Below are 20,736 nucleotides of genomic sequence, written 5' to 3'. Positions count from 1 at the left end.
TTAGACAGTCCATTTTTGTGTTGTGTATATTAATGGCCTCCCCAAAGCTGTAAAAATTAACTATCTTTTACTAATCAAGGAACAGCTGGTGACATAGCATAATTTCATTTAGTTCATCTAATTAATTCATTTAATTCTTGCACCAGTTCTAGGAAGTAGCTACTTCTACGATTCCTCAAAGGCCATTAAGGAAACCGAGGCTTAGTGTGGACATGGTGCTGACCTTGAACTTGAGGCTGTGTGTTCAGTGCCCACTTTACCATGCCCCTTTGCCCTTCCCTGCTCACAGAGGCTCCACACCTCTCTCCCTGCCGTTTGTTTTCATCCCATGATATCTCCTTAAGTCTAAGTTCTCAGAAACAACATACACACATTTATACTCAGAATATTTTCGAGACAGATGTGATGATAAACCACACCAGAAAACATCAGTCCGTGACACACCTTCATGAGTGTCCACATCGCACTATTTATAAAATATTGTGACTTTTTTTTTATAAATTATCTAATGTAATAGGTGTAAATTAAATTGTTCTGACTCGTTTTCTAATCTATATTCCTTCGGCAATGAGGGAAAGGGAACATTCATTCCCTTACTTGATTTATGAGTTGTATTTCTTCTTTAATATTAAAAAAAAAGCCTGGTTTTGTGTGCCAGAGTGAGGCAGAACACTTGCAGATAGGCCAGAGGAAGGGCTGTTGACCAGTTGGATCCACCCAGGACCTAGCAATGTTGCCGAGAACCCAGCTTACCAGTCTGCAAGCCTGGCTTTTTCCATAGTCTTGTAGCATGCGATTGCTTTGCTAGCACAGAGCAGCCAAGAAATAATGAACAGTGCCTTCCCCCAGACACTTGGACTAGACTTGTCTTAGGCTCAGAAAATGTGTAATCCGTCTGGTGATTACAGGAAATACAAGAGACAAGTCTTAAGGTCATGGGATCAGATGAGACGGCGGGAATTGCTCGAACTAAGTCCAGGAGAGGAGGCAACATGTCTCTGAAAATACTCGGCTGAAATTGAATCTATTCCCAGGTCGCCGCTCTTGTTCACTTTCTGAGCCCCGAGAAAACCACCTCTGGGTGGTTCACAGGACGTTTATGTGGTCTATGAAGATATGCTGCCATCTGGTGGCCAAAGGAGAGAAGACAGCTCTAGAGGCCTGAGGGCCACGTGTAAGTGGCCTAGGGGCAAAAGCCCTGCTGTGAGGGGGCCACCAGGCTAAGTCTAGCAGTAGCCAGGCCCCCTGAAAATCCAGAAAGACAGCAAAGAGCCAACCTGGAAGAGTCCTCAGCCTCAACACGAGCTCCCCATTGGAATTTGAAAACCCGAGAAAGGGTTGGGGATTTAGCTCAACGGCAGAGCACTTGCCTAGCAAGCGCAAGGCCCTGGGTTTGGTCCCCAGCTCCGAAAAAAAAGAAAAAAGAAAAAAAAAAGGGAAAACCCGAGAAAGCCTGGGGCACAAAGTGAAGAGAGAGAGAGAATTTTATCTAGGAAGCTAAGAACACTGATTGACTAGACGTCATTATTGACATCTAGGAACGGTGAGGTGGGAATGTTGATGATGGGGATGGGGATGACTGTGATGATGGAGATGTTGATGATGTCAGTGATGGAGACAAGTCTAGTCACAGTGTCTGGAGAAGGGACCGTCAGTTAATTCTTGGGATGCTCTGTACTAGCAAAGCAAAGTCATGCTACAAAACCCTGGAGAAAGATGGGCTCGCCATCCAGAAAGCTGGGTTTCTTTTGGTTTAAGGTTTTGGTATAGTCTAGCATGTCTGCAGTGTGCAGCTGTAGCAGAAGGGTGTTTACTCATGTCTTCATGGATCGGGAAACAGAGATGGGGGTTCTGGTGCTCACTGGGTTTCTCCTCTTTACCCTTTTATTTAATCTGGGCTTCTAGGTGTGGGTGGTTCTTCCCTCCTCAGTTCACCCTCCATGATATGTCCAGGGCTATGTCTTCTAGGTAAGTCTAGTCCAGCTGACAATGAAGACCAATCACAAAGTTGATTTTTGGGGTGGGGGTGGGGGGTTAGAAACCTTCCTCTCTACGCTCCAAGGGCCGCTGAGGGATCTGCTCCTGCTCTTTAGGTGCATGCATGGGCCTTGCCCCCAGCTGCAGAGCAGACCATGATCTGAGCCAGGCATAACTGGTTCAGAAGTGGCTCTGAGCTTTCCAAGCAGGGCAGGTTATTGTTCCCACTGTGGGGAAAGTGACAGCCTTTATTCCCACGGACAGAGCCAAAATTAACACAGCATCTGCAGCCTCCAGGAAGGCAATCCTCGTGTGACCTGAATGACACCCACATGGTGGCTGGACGGAGTCTGAGGCCCCAGGCCAGCACTAGAGGGGACTGACTTTCTAGATCACTAGAAATCTCTCTTGGTCTGCTTAATTCAGTTGGAACTGGATTTTCCGTCACTTGTAGAAGAGTCACATGGAAACAACCGTGCTCCGTGTTTGAGAATGGCATCTATAATGTATGGGACACAAGTGACAAGTCATTCTATCATTGCCTCTCCCACCACAGCCCTAAGGCAGGCTAGGAGACCATTAGCTGGACCTCCCTAACTATCACAGCTGGTGAGCGGGGGAGGGGAACCTGGGTTCCTCCCCAGGTCTCTGCAGTTAGCAGCAGGCATGCTGTTCCCGCTATACCACCCCCTGTGTCTGAGCATCAGGAAACTCACCTGCCCAAAGGAACAACATCTAACTCCTACGAGTCTGTAGCACGTAGATTTTTTTTCTTAAGTACAAAACACTTAAGAACAAACCTAGCATTTCCACAGGGGAAACATCAAGGTTCTGAAGCTCCCCTTCTAGGACTCCATGCTACGGAATCGGAAGTGGGGAAAGGGAGACAGGAAATCCGGGAAATGGGAGAAGCCAGGGTTGGAAATGATCTACACTCTGTGTGTGTGTGTGTGTGTGTGTGTGTGTGTGCGCGTGTGTGTATGTGTGTGTGCGTGTGTGTCTGTGTATGTGCATGTGTGTGTGCATGTGTGTATACACGTGTATGTGTGTGTCTGTTTGTGTGCATATGTGTATGTGTGTTGTGCATGTGTGTCTGTGTGTGTGTACATGTGTGTCTGTGTGTGTCTGTGTGTGTGCATGTGTGTTGTGTGTAATGTGTGTGTGCATGTGTTGTGTGTGTGTGTATGTGTGTGTCTGTGTGTGTGCATGTGTGTGTACATGTGTGTATGTGTGTGTGCATGTGTGTCTCTGTATGTCTGTGTGTGTGCATGTGTGTGTGCATGTGTGTATGTGTGTGTGCGTGTGTGTCTGTGTGTGTGTCTGTGTGTGCGTCTGTGTGTGTGTCTGTGTGTGTGTCTGTGTATGTGTCTGTGTGTGTATGTGTGTGTATGTGTGTGTGCATGTGTATATGTGTTTGTGTGTGTCTGTGTGTGTGCATGTGTGTGCATGTGTGTATGTGTGTGTATGTGTATATGTGTATGTCTGTGTGTGTCTCTGTGTGTGTCTGTGTATAGGTATGTGTGTCTCTCAAAGAAGACAGAGCCAGCCAGCACAGTACTCTACCCTTCTGAAAGGGAGGCCATCCTTGTAAGGCATTCTTACTGTGCCCACAACTGAGAGGTTGAACTTGCTGGACTTCATTATTATCAGGCATATGCAGAGAGAGAAGCAGGAGTTGCCGGAGTAGTATTGCACAGATTGCAATAGTGGAGCCTGCATGGAGCGCTCTGCCTACCCCTTGCCTCATCAGCTGTACCAGGGCACCTGGGGCCTTTCTCTCCCCTCTTGGTTATCAGCTTGTCCCACACTAATGGCCTCTCACGCATATTAATCATATGAGTACTTGGAAAGACTGGTTTAGCTATAGTTGTGATTCTGTTACCACCGTTTTTGAGAACTTAAAATAGTAAAGTCACATGAAAAGTCCAGGCTACTCTGTGGGTTGTGGGAAGCCCTCTCCCCGGGGGAGAAGACATTCCTATTGCAATAGTAGGTCAGAGGAGTCTAAGGGATGTGTGTGTGCATCTCCTGGCAACCAATTATGTAGATATAGTAAGTGCCCAGACAAATCTAGAAAGGGGCTGGGCCACATTCACATGCAGGACTTGCTACAACTCACTCCGAATGGTTCCTTTTGCCATAACGCCTGTAGTCAAAGCCGGTTTGTCTCACCTTGCGTTTCTCCCCAGCCGGTGATGTAACACAGTGTCCGGTCGGCAACCACATAATTTGGAGATGGCAGACAAGCTGGGATGACATTCTTTGTGATGGTGGCTGGGCTGAAAGGAGCACAGCAAATGTTACATCAACTACTCTGTGGGAGGCCCCACCCTTCACTGAAGATCACCCACAGCCAAGGTACGCACCTCAGCGTCCCAACAATTCCCTGGGCCAATATCTCTTTATTTTATTGATGCAGAACAGTAGAGAAAATCCTTCATTCTCACAGTGCCCTACAGTGTCCTCGGAGCTAAAGAGTCAATTGTATGGGAGGGGATGTATGTCTTCGTGCGTGTGTCCATTCAGGAACCAAATGCACACTTGTGCATATGCACAAAGAGGTCACGGGTCAATATCAGGTGTCTTCCTCAGTTGTTCATCTCCTCAGTTTTGGAGACAGAGTCTGTCCCAGAACCTGGACTTCATTGAGTCAGTGAGACTGTCAGTAATCTCTAGGAGTCCTCCTGTCTCTCGCTCCCCAGCCCTGGCCACAGTGTTGGGGTTACCCTCATGCCCAGCTTTTGACATAATGCTGGGTATTTGAACTTGGGTCCCCATGCCTGTGTGGCAAGCGCTTTACCAACTGAGCCCTGTCCTGTGGTTTAGGATTTACTATTAAGTGTAAGAGGGAGTCATTCTGTGGGTGGACCATCCTGAAGCTATCCAGCGACACTACGATCAAAAGATATTTGGCCAGGACTATTTATTCCACCATTCTGGGTCCCAGATCTTCTCATCTGAAAAATGCTAAAATGGTTACAAGAATTCAGGCAAATGGTGTACACCAAGAGAGAATGTGATTTGGAAGTGAATTCTTCACACGAGTGAACCAGCCCTGTTTTCAAAGAACTTGCACCTGCAAAGAGTTCCATGGATTCACATGCATTCTAACTTTGATTTTTCAAACCCAAAGTCTTAGTGCATTCAGGAGATTTAAAAAAAAGAAAAGAAAAAAAAAAAGACTGGAAATGAGAAACGCCCTGTTTTCATTAAGAATCCACTCTTTCCAGCTTTGCAGCAGACACCTTTTCCCAGAATGACCAAAACAGACCCAGCTTCTCACAGGGGTGTCATGCACAGGTTCCTTTATGGGACACCAAGACCTTTGGTCCTCAATCTTTGGGGTATGGAAATAATATGGTAAAAGCCAAGATATGTTAGGCTGTCAGAGAACAGGGTCCTCCTATTTGCTGAATGACTTGTTCAAGCCATTAGATCACGCTAATGAATCTAAGGGAACACACATGGACGGAAAGTCTTGTGTTTGCTCATTTGCTGGGATGCAAGGGAAGGTTCTGGGAACATGAGGGAGATGAACTGATTTATTGAGTAACTCCCCTTCCTTCCTCCCTCCCTCTCTTCCTTCCTTCCTTCTAGCACATCAGAATGTCCCAAGACATCACCTCTCCATTTACAGCCCAGTAACATGGCCCAGTGTTTGAGACCAGCAGCCTGCACTGGCTGGACCAGCCCTTGTCTCTGCCAGAATCATCTCCCTGTCATCTGGAAGCCATCAGGCACAGCTAATGCGCTCCAAGTGCCTTTTGCCTGTCCCAAATGTCTATTTCTCAAAATAGCTGACCGTTTGTGTGCTGTGTCCATGGGAAGGGACCTGTTTCCAAACATTCCTAACTCTATGGAACAAACCTAATTACCCAGTGCTTGGCTTTAAAAACTACACTTCAGCAGGGAAAATGCAGACAAAGAACAGTGAGGGAACTTGTGTTTGTGAATTGTTTCTTGTTTCATTCTGTTCTTTCCTACCTTGGTTTGTTTGGTTGGCTGGTTTTTCTTCTCTCTCTCTCTCTCTCTCTCTCTCTCTCTCTCTCTCTCTCTCTCTCTCTCCTCTCTCTCTCTCCTCTCTCTCTCTTTTAAATGTATGTGTGTGTCCAGAGCTGAAATTACAGGTAGTTATGAACCACTTGATAGAGATTCTGGGAACCAAACTCAGGTTCTCTGAAAAAGCAGCAAGCTCTTAACTGCTGATCTCTCTCTAGTCCCCGCCTCTCCCCTATATTTGTGGGATTTTACTCTTATTGTTTTGGTTTGGGGCTTTGGTTTTTTGAGCTAATGTCTCTCCCTGTAGCCCTAGCTTTACTGGAACTCACTGTGTAAACCAGGCTAGCCTCAAACTCAGAGAGTTCCACCTGCTTCTGTCTCCCAAGAGCTGGGATCAAGGCATGTGCAACCATGCCGGGCACATGTCTGTAGCTTTTTAAAGTGCTTTGAAGTAATCAAATAATCTCATTTGATTCTTTCATTATATTAGGAGGAGCTTTGTCAGCCTGGAGTAACTGATGGAGAAGCTTTGTCAGCCTGGAGTAACTAATGGAGTAGCTTTGTCAGCATGGAGTAGCTGATGGAGTAGCTTTGTCAGCCTGGAGTAACTGATGGAGAAGCTTTGTCAGCCTGGAGTAACTAATGGAGTAGCTTTGTCAGCCTGGAGTAGCTGATGGAGTAGCTTTGTCAGCCTGAAGTAACTGATGGAGTAGCTTTGTTAGCCTGGAGTAACTGATGGAGGAGCTTTGTCAGCCTGGAGTAATCATCAGTGAATTCATATTATTAGCTGGTGGGGGAGACATGGAGGTGACTCTGTACTTTATATTTTAATTCTTTTTCTATATAAGGAAACTGAATCTGGCTTCCTTTTTAAGGAATGTGCCTGGGGTATGCAGAACTGGGCTGAATCCTGGTTTTCTGATGAGATTTATCCCCATTGTTTCCTAAACTCCCATGCTTTGCATACTAGACAGCTCTGCCCCATAGTTGTGGCCCATAAGACCCTGCCATGAAGCTGCTCTTTTTACTCAGCTTGGGATCCAAACCCAGGGGCACCCGTACTGGCTTAGCTTCAGCAGGGCAATGTCAGCGCGGTTGGGTTCCAAGACCAGTTTGGTTACTGCTATTTGCTGAACATCTGACCCAAGGATTTGTTCTTCGTGTGCTCCCAGGATAACCTTGTAGAATTCAGGTCTCGAAGATCTAGAAAGGATGGTGACATTAGGAGTCAAACATAGTCCAGACTCTTCCCTGGTGCCTTCCTGTGCTGTGCACATCACAAGGACTTCCAACACATGTAGCCATCAGCAAGACACAAATTCCTAGATATGTCTGACCCTGGAATGTTCTTGACCTTGAGAGGATCAATGCCTGCCATTGAGCAGACCTGTTTCCCCAGACCTAGACCCCACTCTGTGTCCTCAGATTTTCTCTAGAACTGTTTCCCTCTTGCCTAGTTGTCCCAGTGGCTCTTCTGGGTCCCCGATGTTACTACCATGGAAGGCAGGCAGGGAGGTGGAAGGGGAGGAAGAGGGAGGAGAGGAGGGAGGGAAAGAGAAGGATGGGAGGAGGAAAGGAAGAGGAGGGAGAAGGAAGGAGGGAAGGAAGGAGGAGGAAGGGGAAAAGGGAGGGGAGGAAAGGGGGAAACAGGAAGAGGGAGGGGAGGACAAGGGAGGGGAAGAAGAGGGAGGGGAGGAAGAGGGAGAAGAGGGGCATGAAGGGGAGGAGAGGAAGAGAGAGGTCGGTCTTTAGAAGGAGATGTCATGCCAGTTACCCATGGAACATACTTCTCCAAGCAGTGAGCGGCAGTCAGCACCCACTCTGGGGATATTAAAGTACCACCACAGAAGTGCTGTCCAGAAAATCTGGGGGACAGAAAACAAGAATTTACATTTAGTACAGCTGCTTTGTTCCAATCAGTTGCACAGAAAATCAGAAAGAAGCGTCCATTGGCTCTTTGCTTTGTTGTTTCTATTCCCAGCAGAAAGGACTGTCAGCCCATGTGCAAGACGGTAGAGACACAGTGCCATCTATCCACACCCTTCTTAAGATATCTGGGAGAGCCTTGGATGCCTCCTGCGCCACAGAGCAGAGGTGGTGACTCCAGCACAAAGTCCTGTATCTGCACTGTGTCCTATTAGCCCTGGACCCCAACACAAACCACCAGTCCAAACCTGCCCTTGAGGCTGCCTTTAATTCCTTATTGGCTAGGGCTTTGCAAACGGTCTCCACCAATCATCCTTTACGGAGGCCAAATGTGACCCCAAGAGCAGTAGTGCAGGCTAATGAGGTCACCAACTCCCAACCAGGGTGCAATGGCTAGAATACAAATGCAAATAACTTCCTATGTAGGGTCGGTCTGGAAAAAGAAAGGGGAAAAACAAAACAGCCAGAAAAGAAACTGCCATTCAATCTCAGAAGGAAAAAAAAATCTATTTGGCAGGTAAAGATCATACAGCAAGGAGTTAAGTAGTTAAACCAAGAAAGAAAGAAAAACAATTCAATTCTGTGGCTGGAGATACGGCTCAGAGGTTAAGAACACTGACAGCTCTTCCAGAGGATCCAGGTTTGGTTCCCAGCAACCACATGGTGGCTCACAACCATGTAGATCCGGTTCCAAGGGATCTGGTCTCCAAGGGCACCAGGCACACACATGGTGCACATTTGTACACTCGGGCAAGCACTCATATAAGTAAAATAAAAATACATCTTAAAAACAAACTCCGAAACAGAGACAGTTCAGCCAGTCAAGCGCACAACTGTTAGTGGTCCTCTGGCGAGCTCACAGAGGGCACGGTGAACAGCAACGGAGTGTGCACGGTGCTGTGGAAGTGAGCCGAGCAAGCTGACAAGCCTACGAGGAGCCTGCTCCCTACGGGTACTTCCTAAGTCAGGCCCAGGAAAGTGAAGTAAGGATTGCAGATGTGCCCCGCCACATGGGGCCCTGCTTCTGCAGGCTCAGACGCATCTCAAAACTAGGGCAGTCACGAGCTGGCTTGTCCGTGTGTTTATGAACACACAAGCAGCCTCTGTGTTAAATTCAAGGGGTTTCCATGTTTTCTGGGGATGTCATCATTTTACACAGTTTGTTACATTTACAGAATTTAATGACAACAGCCCAGATCCCCTTTGTTCTATTTTGTTTTGTTTTCCTTAAGTACCATTTCTGGTCATTTTCAAAGTAGAGACCCTAAGAAGACGTCTTATGCAACTTCACGTAGCTGTATTAGTTCCTTACGTCAGAGAACAGGAAGGCAGGTAGTGAGGCTCAGTGGTGTCGACTTAGCATAAAACTGAGTCTGTGAAGCTCACACAGAAAGGTGGGAAATGTTTCTGCAACTCCTTACCTTGTTCTAAGGCTGACTTGCCAGGGCCAGGAGTGAGGGTTGGCCACACAGCCACCCACCACCCTCCCAGGGCATTTCTTCGGCTCCTCCTGAGGCTTCCCACATTCAAAGGACGATAATGATGCTGTGAAGGGGACATGGGAGGAGGTCACACTTCAGCAGATGCACTGGCTCTGTCATATGGCCCTGATCGATTCATGGCCAATGGCCAGGAGCTGAGTTTGTCACATTTCCAAGGTCATAGGCAACCTTTGGAACAGTTCCTCTGGGTTTCAAAAGTAGCAGCAGACAGCACAGAACCCTATCCTCAGAAGGGGCCATATACTCTAATCATTTAATTATACCGGTGTAGCTCAGAATTAAAATAAGAGCTTCTCTTGGTGGACTTTGATGGACAAATGTGGTTATTTGTAACGGTTGCCTAGCCTCGATATAATCTACTTAGAACGCCACGCCGCGATTGTCAACACCATCTGTGTGGCATGGCCAGCCTGCAGCCCACAAGAATCTCAGGACAGCTATAAACATGGCCCAATACATCTGTAGATGACAGCACCATGTTGCAATGTCAAAATTTCCTGAACTGTGGAAGGTCTCCTGAAGTCCATAGCTCTTATCCCCTTGGAAGACAGTATGGTATTTTTTTTTTCTTGTGAGTCTGTGCAGGTTGTGTGTCTGTCTGTGTCTGTCTGTCTATGTAGACAGCAAGTGCAACTGTCCGGTTTTACCTTCTCTCTGCTGGTTTCAGCCTAGACCTGACCCTCCTTTCCCTGCCCTCCTCTGCCCTGCCCTGCCCTGCCCTGCCCTGCCCTGCCCTGCCCTGCCCTGCCCTGCCCTGCTGCATACACCCCAAATACTATAACCAACCACTAACAATCAACCCACTTGCCCCACCTGCCTCCTCTCCGTTTACCTCCTTTATGCATTCCCTCACGTCAGCTAGCCTGTCACTGTACTCGAGAGCAGGGTCTGCATCCCATCTTTGGTAATTCTCTCTAACAGAGATGCAGGGGATATTCAAAAATGCTCCATTGGGGCCTGAAGGCCCAAAGTCTTCAGAAAGGTAACCGTAAGCATTGCTCATGGCATCCCTAGAAGAAACTCCTTCCCTCTTAGTCAACCAGAGAGTCCACACTCTGAGGTAGCTGGAACCCGAATTTTCCACTGTCTATTTGCCATGGCCTGTTCTGAGAAACCATGCAAGGAAGGCTTTCCAAAGAGAGCTGTGTGTTGTGGTGGGACAGTCCTCTCTAAAGCTCAGCTCAGTGCCTATTGCTTCATGCATGTGCATGTGCTAGTTAGTGTTGGTCATCTTGACAGAAAGTACATTCACCTGGGAAGAGGGAACCTGAGCGAAGAGTTGCCTCCACCAATAAGCCTTTAGCCAAGTCTGGTGGGGGTCGGGGGATGCATTGTCTTGGTCAGTGACTGATGTAATACGGCTCAGCCCACTGTAGGTGGTGCCATTCCCTAGGCTGGTGGTCTTGAGTGGTATAAGAAGGCAGGATGAGTCTGTTGTCAGGAGCAAGCTGGTTAAAGCATTCCTCCATGGTCTCTGCCTGCCTTCAGGTTCTACCCTTGAGTGGCTGCCTGGCTTCCCTCAGTGACCAACTGTGATATGAAAAGTAGGCCAAACAACCTGTTTTCTTCTCCTGGTTGCTCTGGGTCATGGCATTTTACCATGGCAACAGAGAAACTAACTAGACCATCATTTGGTACCATTGAGCAGGCTATCACTATGACAGACTTGCCTGCATTGTTCTGGGGAGGGCTGTTGGAGGATTTTGGAGATCTGTGTGGGGAAAAAAAAATCATCAGGTGCTCAGGACTTTAGGAGTTATTCTGTGGGAACTTTGGAGACAAGAATGTTGAGAATGAAGGCCTGGCTTGTGACATTTCAGATGGGAGTTTGAGGGTCTCTCAATGACACTACTGGCCCTATTTTATTTATGGGATGTTTTGAATTAGGAATCTGTGAGGTGAAACCTTTGCTTTGCTGGGATAATTGATGCTGAAAAATTAGCTGTAATTAACAGGAGACCAGCATCACTTGATGGAATCTTCTGGAAACTCATTTCCTTAGGGTCAGCATACAGGAGCTGTAGTCCATTTGGGGTGGGAGTGGGGCAAAGATGTACACGACGGTGGCAATGAAACTTGGCAAATTGTGTTTAAGCATCTCCCGTGTGGTATTGCTTTTGAAGGTATGGAGGACACCTGAGGCTTGGCCTCACGGGATACGGCCGTTGGATGCCAAGGCTTGACTCCCTGAGAAAAGTCAGACCCTCTGGTACCCACAGCTGCTGCAGAAATCAGAGCTCTCTGAAGCCAGGACATGGAGCCCCAGGCATGAAAGCGGGGGCAAGCACCACTTAGGGGCAGCCTGTGCAGGGCAGGTAAAGACAATGGGGTAGGAGAGGGGCAAGGGCTAGAAACTGAGTGTAGAGATTGAAAGGGAGACACTGAGACCCTAGTGTCTCAGTGGCCAGATCCAAGTAGAGAGGCTACCAAGACAATTTCTTCCCAATATAAAAAATGCTCCCTAGAGAAAAAGGTCACTCTCCCCTTCTCTAACGCTGGCAGCCTCCGTGTTAACCTACTGTAAAATGGGCCAGTAGAAGTCTGCCTATTACCTTTCCTTCTCCTCCCACCCCAAGAGCCCAAGAGCCACCTAACCTGCTCCTAACCACTGTCCCCCAAAGACTGGGAACACAGCCCTTAAGAGCTTTGCAAGCTAAGCCCCTCCCTCCAGTCCCTGGCATCCCAAGTTCTGACTGCAACGTTGGTGAGCACAGAGCAGATGCAGCCTCACTTTGCAGACACAGCCGTTGACTTGCCATCCCAATACCAAAAACCAACCTTCCTTTCCCAGATCCAAGCCCCTTCCTCCCAAAAAAGAGTCTCAAATCCCCCACGAAGGAACCTGACATGCTATCTCTAAGTTAAGTGACTAGTAAATAGGAAATCTGGAGGTGGGAGGGGGTGGTGGCTAACAGAAATATGTGAATTAGTGGATGTGAGCACTTGGTCCCCAGGTAGGATAGCTGCTTGGGTAGGCCATGGAACCATTTTGAGATGTGGAGTCTTGCTAAAGGAAGTACATCGCGAGGGCAAGGCTTTGAGAGTTTATAACCTCTTCCCACTTCCAGGTCTCTCTCTGTTTCTCTGCGTGCAAATCTCTTGATCGGATCCCTCAATGTAACTTAGCTGCTACACTTCACTTTCTGCCATTGTGGGTGGATACCTAGCTCCTTGGAACAGTAGTAAGTGCTTCCTCGAGCTGCTTTGACCACCGCATTTTAATGCAGCAGCCACATGTGGCTAATACACATCCTATCCCTGTGCCTCTGAACTTATTTGACAGGCATCTCAAGCCAGCTGTGGAACCATTCAAGGGGAGCCTCCAGGAGACGATTAGTTCCCTTCTACACTTTGAGGCATTGGTGTTAAGTTTAGTTGGTATGAGGCAAGGACAATAACAGGCCAGGCTCAAGATGCCGGTATGAAAGAGGGCTCAGGGTGAGAGGCAGCCATTTTCTCCTCAGAGGCTCAAAGCCTTTCTGTGGTGGGTGGTTGTTTTGGTTAGTCCTTGTGAAGAAGTCACTCCATCTATTGGAAAGTAGTTTTCTTACAAAAAAATGAAAGAGGAGAAAAAGAAGGGGGATTGGAAAGAGGGAGAAACTTACCACAAAGGGGAATGTTACAATAGTCGTAAAGTTTTCTGGGGTTCATTGTATAGCACCAGGGCCCATTGACATCCCCATCCGGGTTTCGGCAGTACTGAAAAGAGACAGGCATTTGAGAGGAGGCTCCCTGGGATGGAGGGGGGACCAGATTTAGAGAGATAGACCTTCATATGGGATGGAAGGCAGCATCCCTTTGTTTTCTGACCTCACATTCTTGTTCTTGGTTTTGGTTTGGTTTGTTTGCTTTTTGGCAAGTTGGTTTAAGGTGCTTATAAGGCCTCCACTGCAGGATGCCAGTGAGGCCCTGTCTCTGCTCTAAGTAAATTCCAACCAGAAAGCCACTCTCTGGGCCAGATGTCGGAGAGTCAGCCATCAGGGACAGTGGACATTACTGGCTGTCATATCATTGGTTGGCCTCAGTAATCCTGGTCCCCAAGAGGCCTTGTTGTTGATTTAAAATGTTTGCACCCTCCATGGGTCAAGGCAGAAGGGCAGCGTTTTCTCCAATGCTGGGATTTAATAAATGTGGCCTCTGCTCCATGGTCCCTGATTGAAGAGCATCAAACACAGCTCCTAAATCCTGTGGCATCCTGAGGGACAAGAGTGTCTGTGTTCTAACTAAGTGACCAAGAGAGCGTCTAGAGGAGCTCAGGGTGCGGGGTGGAGGGTGTTCAGCAGAACCAACTGTGAGCAAAGAGAATGTCATCCCTATCCTCTGACCCCGGCAGAGGGCCTAACGGTTGCACTGCACCAAAGGCCAAAAGTGTGGACAACCACGTCAACATAGCAAAGCTTCCAATTAAAACAGAAGATTCCAAGAGATTCCTGGGAGTATTGGAGAGTGCCCAGGGAGGGCAGGACTCTCCTCCTCTCTCCACTCTCCTCCCCATGCAGGGTCTACCACATCTCTTCACAACAGTGAGCCCCGAAGTCTGTTCCCAGACAGCTTCAGAATTGTCAGCTGTAGGACACCCAGCTGTGGCCTCGGCTTTCCCCCTCCCCACCCCAACCTACTTCAGTTTTCCCCTCCCTTCCTTCTCCCTCAACACCGAAGATCAGTCCTGGTGGGTTGGAGTAACCCAAGACTAAATCTGTTCAAACGGTTGGAAAGGAAAACATAACAGACCTTGAACCAGAGGGGCTTACATTCTTTTCCAGACCTGCCCGTGGGTTTGTCTGTGGGGTGAAGATTCTGTGACTGTGGGGCTCCTGGGCAGCCCATTCCTGGCAGGGGGTTCCAGCTGCAGTGACGGCCGTTTTGCCCCGATATTCTTTGCCATTCCCATACATGCAGTCTGTAGGAAGGGAAGAGGGAGGTTACGTGCCCCCAGGCAGTCGAAGCACGATGAAGCGTAGTTGCATCAACATTGGCTTGCTCCAATATGGTGGTTCTCAACCTTGCTAATGCTGCCACCCTTTAATACAGTTCTTCATGGTGCGGCGACCCCCAACCCTGGTTCTTTCCATTGCTACCTCATACCTGTAATTTTGCTACTGCTATGAGTCATAATGTAAATATCTATACGCCTGATGACTGATGTAGGACTCCTGTTGAAAGGGTCGTTTGATCCGCCCCCCTCCCCCAAAGGGGTCTCAACCCACAGGTTGAGAACTACTGCTCTATTACGTGACTGTTGGGCTGCTCTCTAGTGGCAGGCCCAGTGACTCAGCCCTCCGACACTGGGGTGCTGGCAGTGAGCAAGGATTGCTGCCTGGTTCTGGAAGTTGCCAGTGATGTTCACAGGCTTGGAAGTGATCCCAACTTTGGTAGGCTGTTTTGGAAGGGGAACTCAGACTGGGACATAGGAAAGCCCAGCTTCAGAACAGTGTAAATAGTTACAACACTCGAAGGGATTACAGGGTGCCTTGGGAAACTGTTTTCCCACCTTCTGTCAACCACCTCTCTGCTTCCCCAAGGTAGAACTAGGGCTCATTCTGCGCAGCAGGCCCTCAGCCCACAAGGGTACCCCATGCAGTGTGGGAGCTTCTACATCAGTAACACTTCCTCCTCTGGGTCCAGTGTCCACAGCTGCCCACTGGCTCCTTACCTGTCTCAGAGGTGCCTGGCGCACTGGGAACTTGGGGGACTATGGCTGATTCCGCAACACCCCCTCCTGTCTCCGAGCACCGCTTCAGGTTGCAGTATTCCCACCTGACGCTCGGGTCAGTGGTGAAGCACCAAGGGCCCCTCTGGTCATTATCCGGGTTCCTGCAGTAGTTCATCTCCAAGCCACTGTAAATCCCAAAGCAGTGTGGTCAGCAGGGGTGGGAGAATTCAGCTCCCTCTCAAGTTTGTTTCCAACAAAAGCATTAGCAAAATTCTTTTGAAACATCCCACTGAGGATATTAACAGTCACAAATGGTCCTCTTAACCAAAACTGAGACAATGTAAATATAATATATTTACAATGTATTATATTATTATAATGTATACATACTATATATAACACATATATGATATTGTAACTATATATATATATATATATGTTGTATAAATTTAAAAGCAAGCATCATAATATTCTCCTTTAACACCCTGACAAATACGTCTTCCCAATTTAGATCTAGAAATGTAATTTTAGATTTCAAAGAACAACTATGAATATATCAATATCTTTCTACACATTACTACATGGGGATAATTAAAATGAAACTAAACATGGTCCTCAAAGGAATCAATAGCTTGTAAAGAGGAGAGCTCCCTAGCTTTCTCTGTTCTTAGTGTAGAGAAACTTCTAAGCATTTATAGTAAATGGGAATTATAAAATTGGTGTCACTGTGAAAATCATAAGGGTTGATTGCATTTGAAAGATTCACAGAAGTTGGTCTGGAAAATGAGTTCTCTGGAAGGATGTCATTTCTGTAGGATACAGTCATGGGCAGGAACTTTCCGTCTTAGATATATCCTCTGTCTGCGGAAGCCAGATTCAGACAGTAGAGGATGAGTTAAAGAACTCAGAAGATGGGGCTAAAGAGATGGCTCAGTGGTTAAGAGCACTGACTGCTTTCCCAGAGGTCCTGAGTTCAATTCCCAGCAACCACATGGTGGCTCACAACCATCTGTAATGGGATCTGACGCCCTCTTCTGTTGTGTCTGAAGACAGCTACAGTGTACTCAGATAAATAAAGTAAATCTTTTTTTTTTTTAAGTAGTTAAAAGAAATTGGAAGAGATAGGGAAGATGACAAAGTCTTTTGTGGGGGTCAAAAAATCACATTGAGTGAGGGCACTGGGGAACACTGGAGGATTCAACCGTCCTTCAACTCCACTCAAGAACATTGTCTCGAGCTCCCAGAACCCTCACCCCTGCTGTCAACTTAGTTAGAGTCACGATCTCTATCTCTGTGGGAACTAGAACCTAGTGCCCTCTGGAGACACTGAAGACAAGTGACTTTGTCGCAAGCCTGTGCCCACAGCTACAAAAGGCCAATCAATGGGATCCTAAGGCACTAGATACGCTAGTGGATACCTGCTCTCTTTCAGTCGAGATACGCTGTACTTCTGGCTGTGGGTGTGAATCAGAAATGTCTCCCATAGGCTCATGTAGTAAATACTTGGTCCCCAGTGCTGTATGAGGAGGTTCTGGTAACCACAGCAGGCAGAGCCTAGCTAGAAGGAGGAGGTCCCTGGGCCAGTCCTTAATACAATATTATACATAATACATCATCATCTGTGACCACTTCCTGTCACTTGCTCAGTCTGCTGTTATGTGTATAGCCTCCTCTGCCTCATGCTCCAGCCACTGTGGTGTTCTGCACGGGTGCATGAAGTGATAGATGGAACTCTCTATCTGGAACGATGAGCCAAGAATAAGACTTTCCTTAATTGTGCCTGTCTGGTACTGTGGTCACAGTGGTACCAGAGTAACTAGTATGCTCCATGAGAAGAACAGATCTGAATCTAGGTCGATACGTCTGATGAACATGCTTGTGTCACAGAGCATTTTCATTAACCCAGAAGTCCCGTCTCCACCACCTCCTCCTCCCAGAGGCCAACATCACTTCTATTCTGTCCTAAGTAGTTTAGCATCTCTTCTCAATAAGAGGATTCCCACAGAATGTGCACTTTTACATAGTCTTTCCTTGATATAAAATTTTCGAGCTCCTTTCCGTGCATGATTGGATCAAAGAGTATTAATTCACACTTTTCTGTTGATGACCATTAGTGTTATTCGGCTTTGGGCTATCATAAGTGAGTGAGTATTCTTCATAATAGTCTTCAAAAATAAGCAAATCTATGAATAGCTTTCTTGAAGAAGAAAAAAAAAAACTATGTACCAAGGTGTCGTGGCTTTCCCCCCTAACTCCAGCACTTAGGAGCAGAAGCAGGTGGGTGTTGTGTGAGTTCCAGGCCAGGTCTGGGCCAGCCAAGGCTACATCGCTAGGCTAGGTTAGATGACGACTTTGTCGAGTCAGCTCTCTCCTTCCCTCTTGACACCGGCTCAGGGGAGCGACTCAGGTTGCAGTGTCTGGATAGGAAGTGCCTTTGCCCACTGAGCCATCTCATCAGCCGCCCCACCCCCCGTGCATATTCTTAAAGATTTCTTTGAGGAATAGTGATTCTATCTCGTGAGGTAAATATTTGGGGAGTAGAATTGCAGATTTATAGGGTAAACACATGTCTGCTTAACCTTATGAGAAGTCATAGGCTGACTTCCAGAACGCGGTCGCGGTGTTTACCTTTAAGTTAGTATGTGTGCTGATCCCACATCAATTACTTTAGCCACCTTTTTTATTTTAGTTTATTTTGTTTTTATTTGTACTAGTGTTTACCCGAAGGTCAGTGTGTTATATGTATGCAGTGCCTAAAGAGACCAGAAGAGGGATGGTTCCCCTGGGACTGCAGTCACAGCCAAGTGTGAGCCGACGAGTGGGTATTGGGATTTGAACTTGGGACCACTGAAAAAGCGACCAGTGCTCTTAAGCACTGAGATATCTCTCCAGCCCCAACCTATCCCTTAAACACCTTGGACTTGCAGTAAGTGCATAGAACAGCTCAGGTATTTCAATGGTTTTATGTTTTAATTAATGTGTTACTTTGTGTGTGTATATAAATGAATTACTCTGTGTTTGTGTACCTGTGTGTGTCTGTGTATGTCTGTGTGTGTGTGTCTGTGTATCTGTGTATGTCTCTGTGTGTGTGTGTGTGCGCGCGCATGCGCGTGCGCGCGTGTGCAGGTAAATATGTTGTGATGTATGGTAGTCAGTTGTCCCTTCTCACGGGTCTGCTTCAGCAAAAAACCATCCTCTCATAAGACAGTTTCAGAACATTACATGATACAACTGAGTCTCCAAAGAACCCAAAACTTTCCACTCCACACATCTTTCTCCACTCCCTGATCACCCCTTACTCCTGTCTTTTTACAGGTAGCCATGTCTACACTGTGCCTGATGGGTTTTCCTGTAGTTATTATCCCTAGTTCTTTGATGGCCTATGATGCTAAACTTTCTCAGTGTTTCTCAGGCTATTGGCCATCTGTGTGTCTTTCCCTGAGAAATACCTATTTGTGTCTATTGCCATTTTTTACAATATGGGCAGGGGGCACTTATATATCTGTACTTGAAGCACATATGAACTGAGAATAATTTTTCTCCCAGTCTCCAGTCTCCAGTATCTGTTTTCTCAACGGTGATACTTGTCAAGTTTCCGTTTTATAAAAACATAAATTATCATTCTATAAAATATTTTGCTTAAAAGATTTCCCTTTCCCCGGGTTATGAAAACACTTTCGTCTTTTCTCCCCTCAGAAGTTTCACATGTCAGCTTTAGTTAAAGCTTCTACGCTGAGGTATGACAGTTAGTTATGGCATATCTAGTTTGATATAAAACATAAGTCAGGAATGCCCACTCTGAGTTTGCTGGGTTTGGGGTTTGGGTTGGCGGGGTTGGGGGTGTTATACACAGTATCTGCTATTCCTTTACTGTTCCGGAAAAAGATGGCCTTTGTGCTCTGAGCTGCTCTGCTGTCTGCACTGGGAACACGGGTCATATTTCTGCACCGATCTCACTTCCTTTCTGTCCGTGCCCCTTCCTGCTGACACAGGACACTCAATGATCTTCATTGCTGTCTGTGGGCCTCACCAAGTAGTTTGTGGTTTTTATAGTATGGCTGGCGATGTTTATAATTTTATGGTTCAGTTGCGTGTAGCTAGTCTAGAAGATATACAATGACTGGTCCGCTGACCTCGTGTGTACCTCCTGCTCTTTGAACAGGTCAGTTCGCTCAGTCATTATGGCCGTCTGTGTCCACTGGTCATGTGCCTGTGAACCAGGATGCCTGTACTTCATTTCAGAACGTGCCCCTCCCTTCTGTCTTTTGTTCATTTCCTCCTTCTCTTCTTCCCTTTTTCCTTCTGTCCCTCCTTTTATTCCTTCTTTTTTTTTTCTTTTCTTTTTTTCAGAGCTGGGGACCAAACCCAGGGCCTTGCGCTTGCTAGGCAAGCGCTCTACCACTGAGCTAAATCCCCAACCCCCTTTATTCCTTCTTACTTTCCTCTCTCCCTCATAGCCTCCCTCCTCTCCTTTCCCTTCCTTCCTTCGCTCCTTCTTCCCCTTCTCCCTCCTTAATTAACTCTCTTGCTTCCTTCCATTGTCTTACTGCAATGGTTCCCAACACTCTTACTCTCTGACAACCCATATCCCTTGAGAGCCCTGGGCTTCTGTCTAATAAGGCTTCCCAGGTGAGGTTACTGAAAGGAATGGAGATGCAGATGCCACTAGAAATATTAGCCTGTGAACCAAACACAAAACTCCACTCCAGTGGTTTGCAGTGGAAGGACCCAGCCCAATGCTGATAGCCAGCCTCATCTTTAGCACGGAGGAGTTATGGTACTAGTTCTAAGCTTTATGGTGACTTGTTCTCACAAGGATTTCACCAATGGGACCTTACCACTTCCACAGGTTTCCCCTTGCTTCTACAAAATTTCTCAGGAAAGGGAGCCAATTAAGGGCTTCTCTTCTTTTAGGCCCATTTCTCAAAAGCCAAGTCCCTGTCATATTCTGCCCCATGTGGTAAGTAATCTCAGAGAAATTTAGTCCAGACATATTAGCCTAAAGCATTGGGCATGTGAAAACCTAAGCTAGCTATTGATCCTCTCATGGTTAAAATCAAAGACATACGCATCTGGGAAGTTCGCTGGGGTCTTCGAGTGACTATGTGGAGTCATAGATACCCAGGACTGGCACTTCTTCCCTGTGTTGGTAGTGGACGATGTGCCCCGATAGCTCTTTCCATTGCCGTGGTAGCATTCCTGGACCACAGGTGTTTGCTCTGGAAGAACTGAAATCAAAGCAGAAGAAATCGAGACAAATAAGATCCGGAGCAGGCAGGCCTGATCACTAATTTACGACACATGCAGTAGACAGTCTATGGGGAATCCCATTGTGAGTGTGTGTGTGTGTGTGTGTGTGTGTGTGTGTGTGTGTGTACGCAAGTATGTGTGTATATGCTCTCACACAACAAGTACACCATTTACAGTGTTATACAACATATTGAAAAAAAAACCTTGGAAGATGAAAGATGAATAAAAGAGGCCAGAGTGTTGTACACAATGGCATTTCCAGTTATCAAGTTATTTTTATGAATCACTACCTGATGTTCATGAGAACAAGAGGCCAGGATGTCCCACAGTGAGGAGACCAGGCAGGATGGGACCAGACCTGACCCTTTTGCATACTTCCTTAGACTCTCTTTGGTCATAGGATACCAAAGCCTTGAGCTTCTGGGGATG

At 47.0% G+C, this 20,736-nt stretch overlaps 1 protein-coding gene across 1 annotated transcript in view; it reads right to left on the bottom strand.

Moving 5' to 3' along the window:
* The window catches only part of Plg (plasminogen), a 41,068-nt gene that overhangs the window by 1,880 nt on the left and 18,452 nt on the right, over window positions 1–20,736 (bottom strand). The window contains exons 10-17 of the mRNA XM_032895247.1: window positions 20,126–20,285; window positions 15,058–15,242; window positions 14,156–14,304; window positions 13,010–13,103; window positions 9,324–9,447; window positions 7,764–7,841; window positions 7,039–7,179; window positions 4,150–4,256 (exon numbers count right to left, since the gene is read on the bottom strand). Coding sequence (XP_032751138.1) covers window positions 4,150–4,256; window positions 7,039–7,179; window positions 7,764–7,841; window positions 9,324–9,447; window positions 13,010–13,103; window positions 14,156–14,304; window positions 15,058–15,242; window positions 20,126–20,285 — 1,038 coding nt within the window. The remainder of the gene's footprint in view (window positions 1–4,149; window positions 4,257–7,038; window positions 7,180–7,763; window positions 7,842–9,323; window positions 9,448–13,009; window positions 13,104–14,155; window positions 14,305–15,057; window positions 15,243–20,125; window positions 20,286–20,736) is intronic.

This window comes from Rattus rattus, chromosome 2 (genome assembly GCF_011064425.1).
Source record: "Rattus rattus isolate New Zealand chromosome 2, Rrattus_CSIRO_v1, whole genome shotgun sequence".
Lineage (NCBI taxonomy): Eukaryota > Metazoa > Chordata > Mammalia > Rodentia > Muridae > Rattus > Rattus rattus.
The sequence above is the reverse complement of the archived record's forward strand: the minus strand, read 5'-3'. Positions and strand labels throughout refer to the sequence as shown.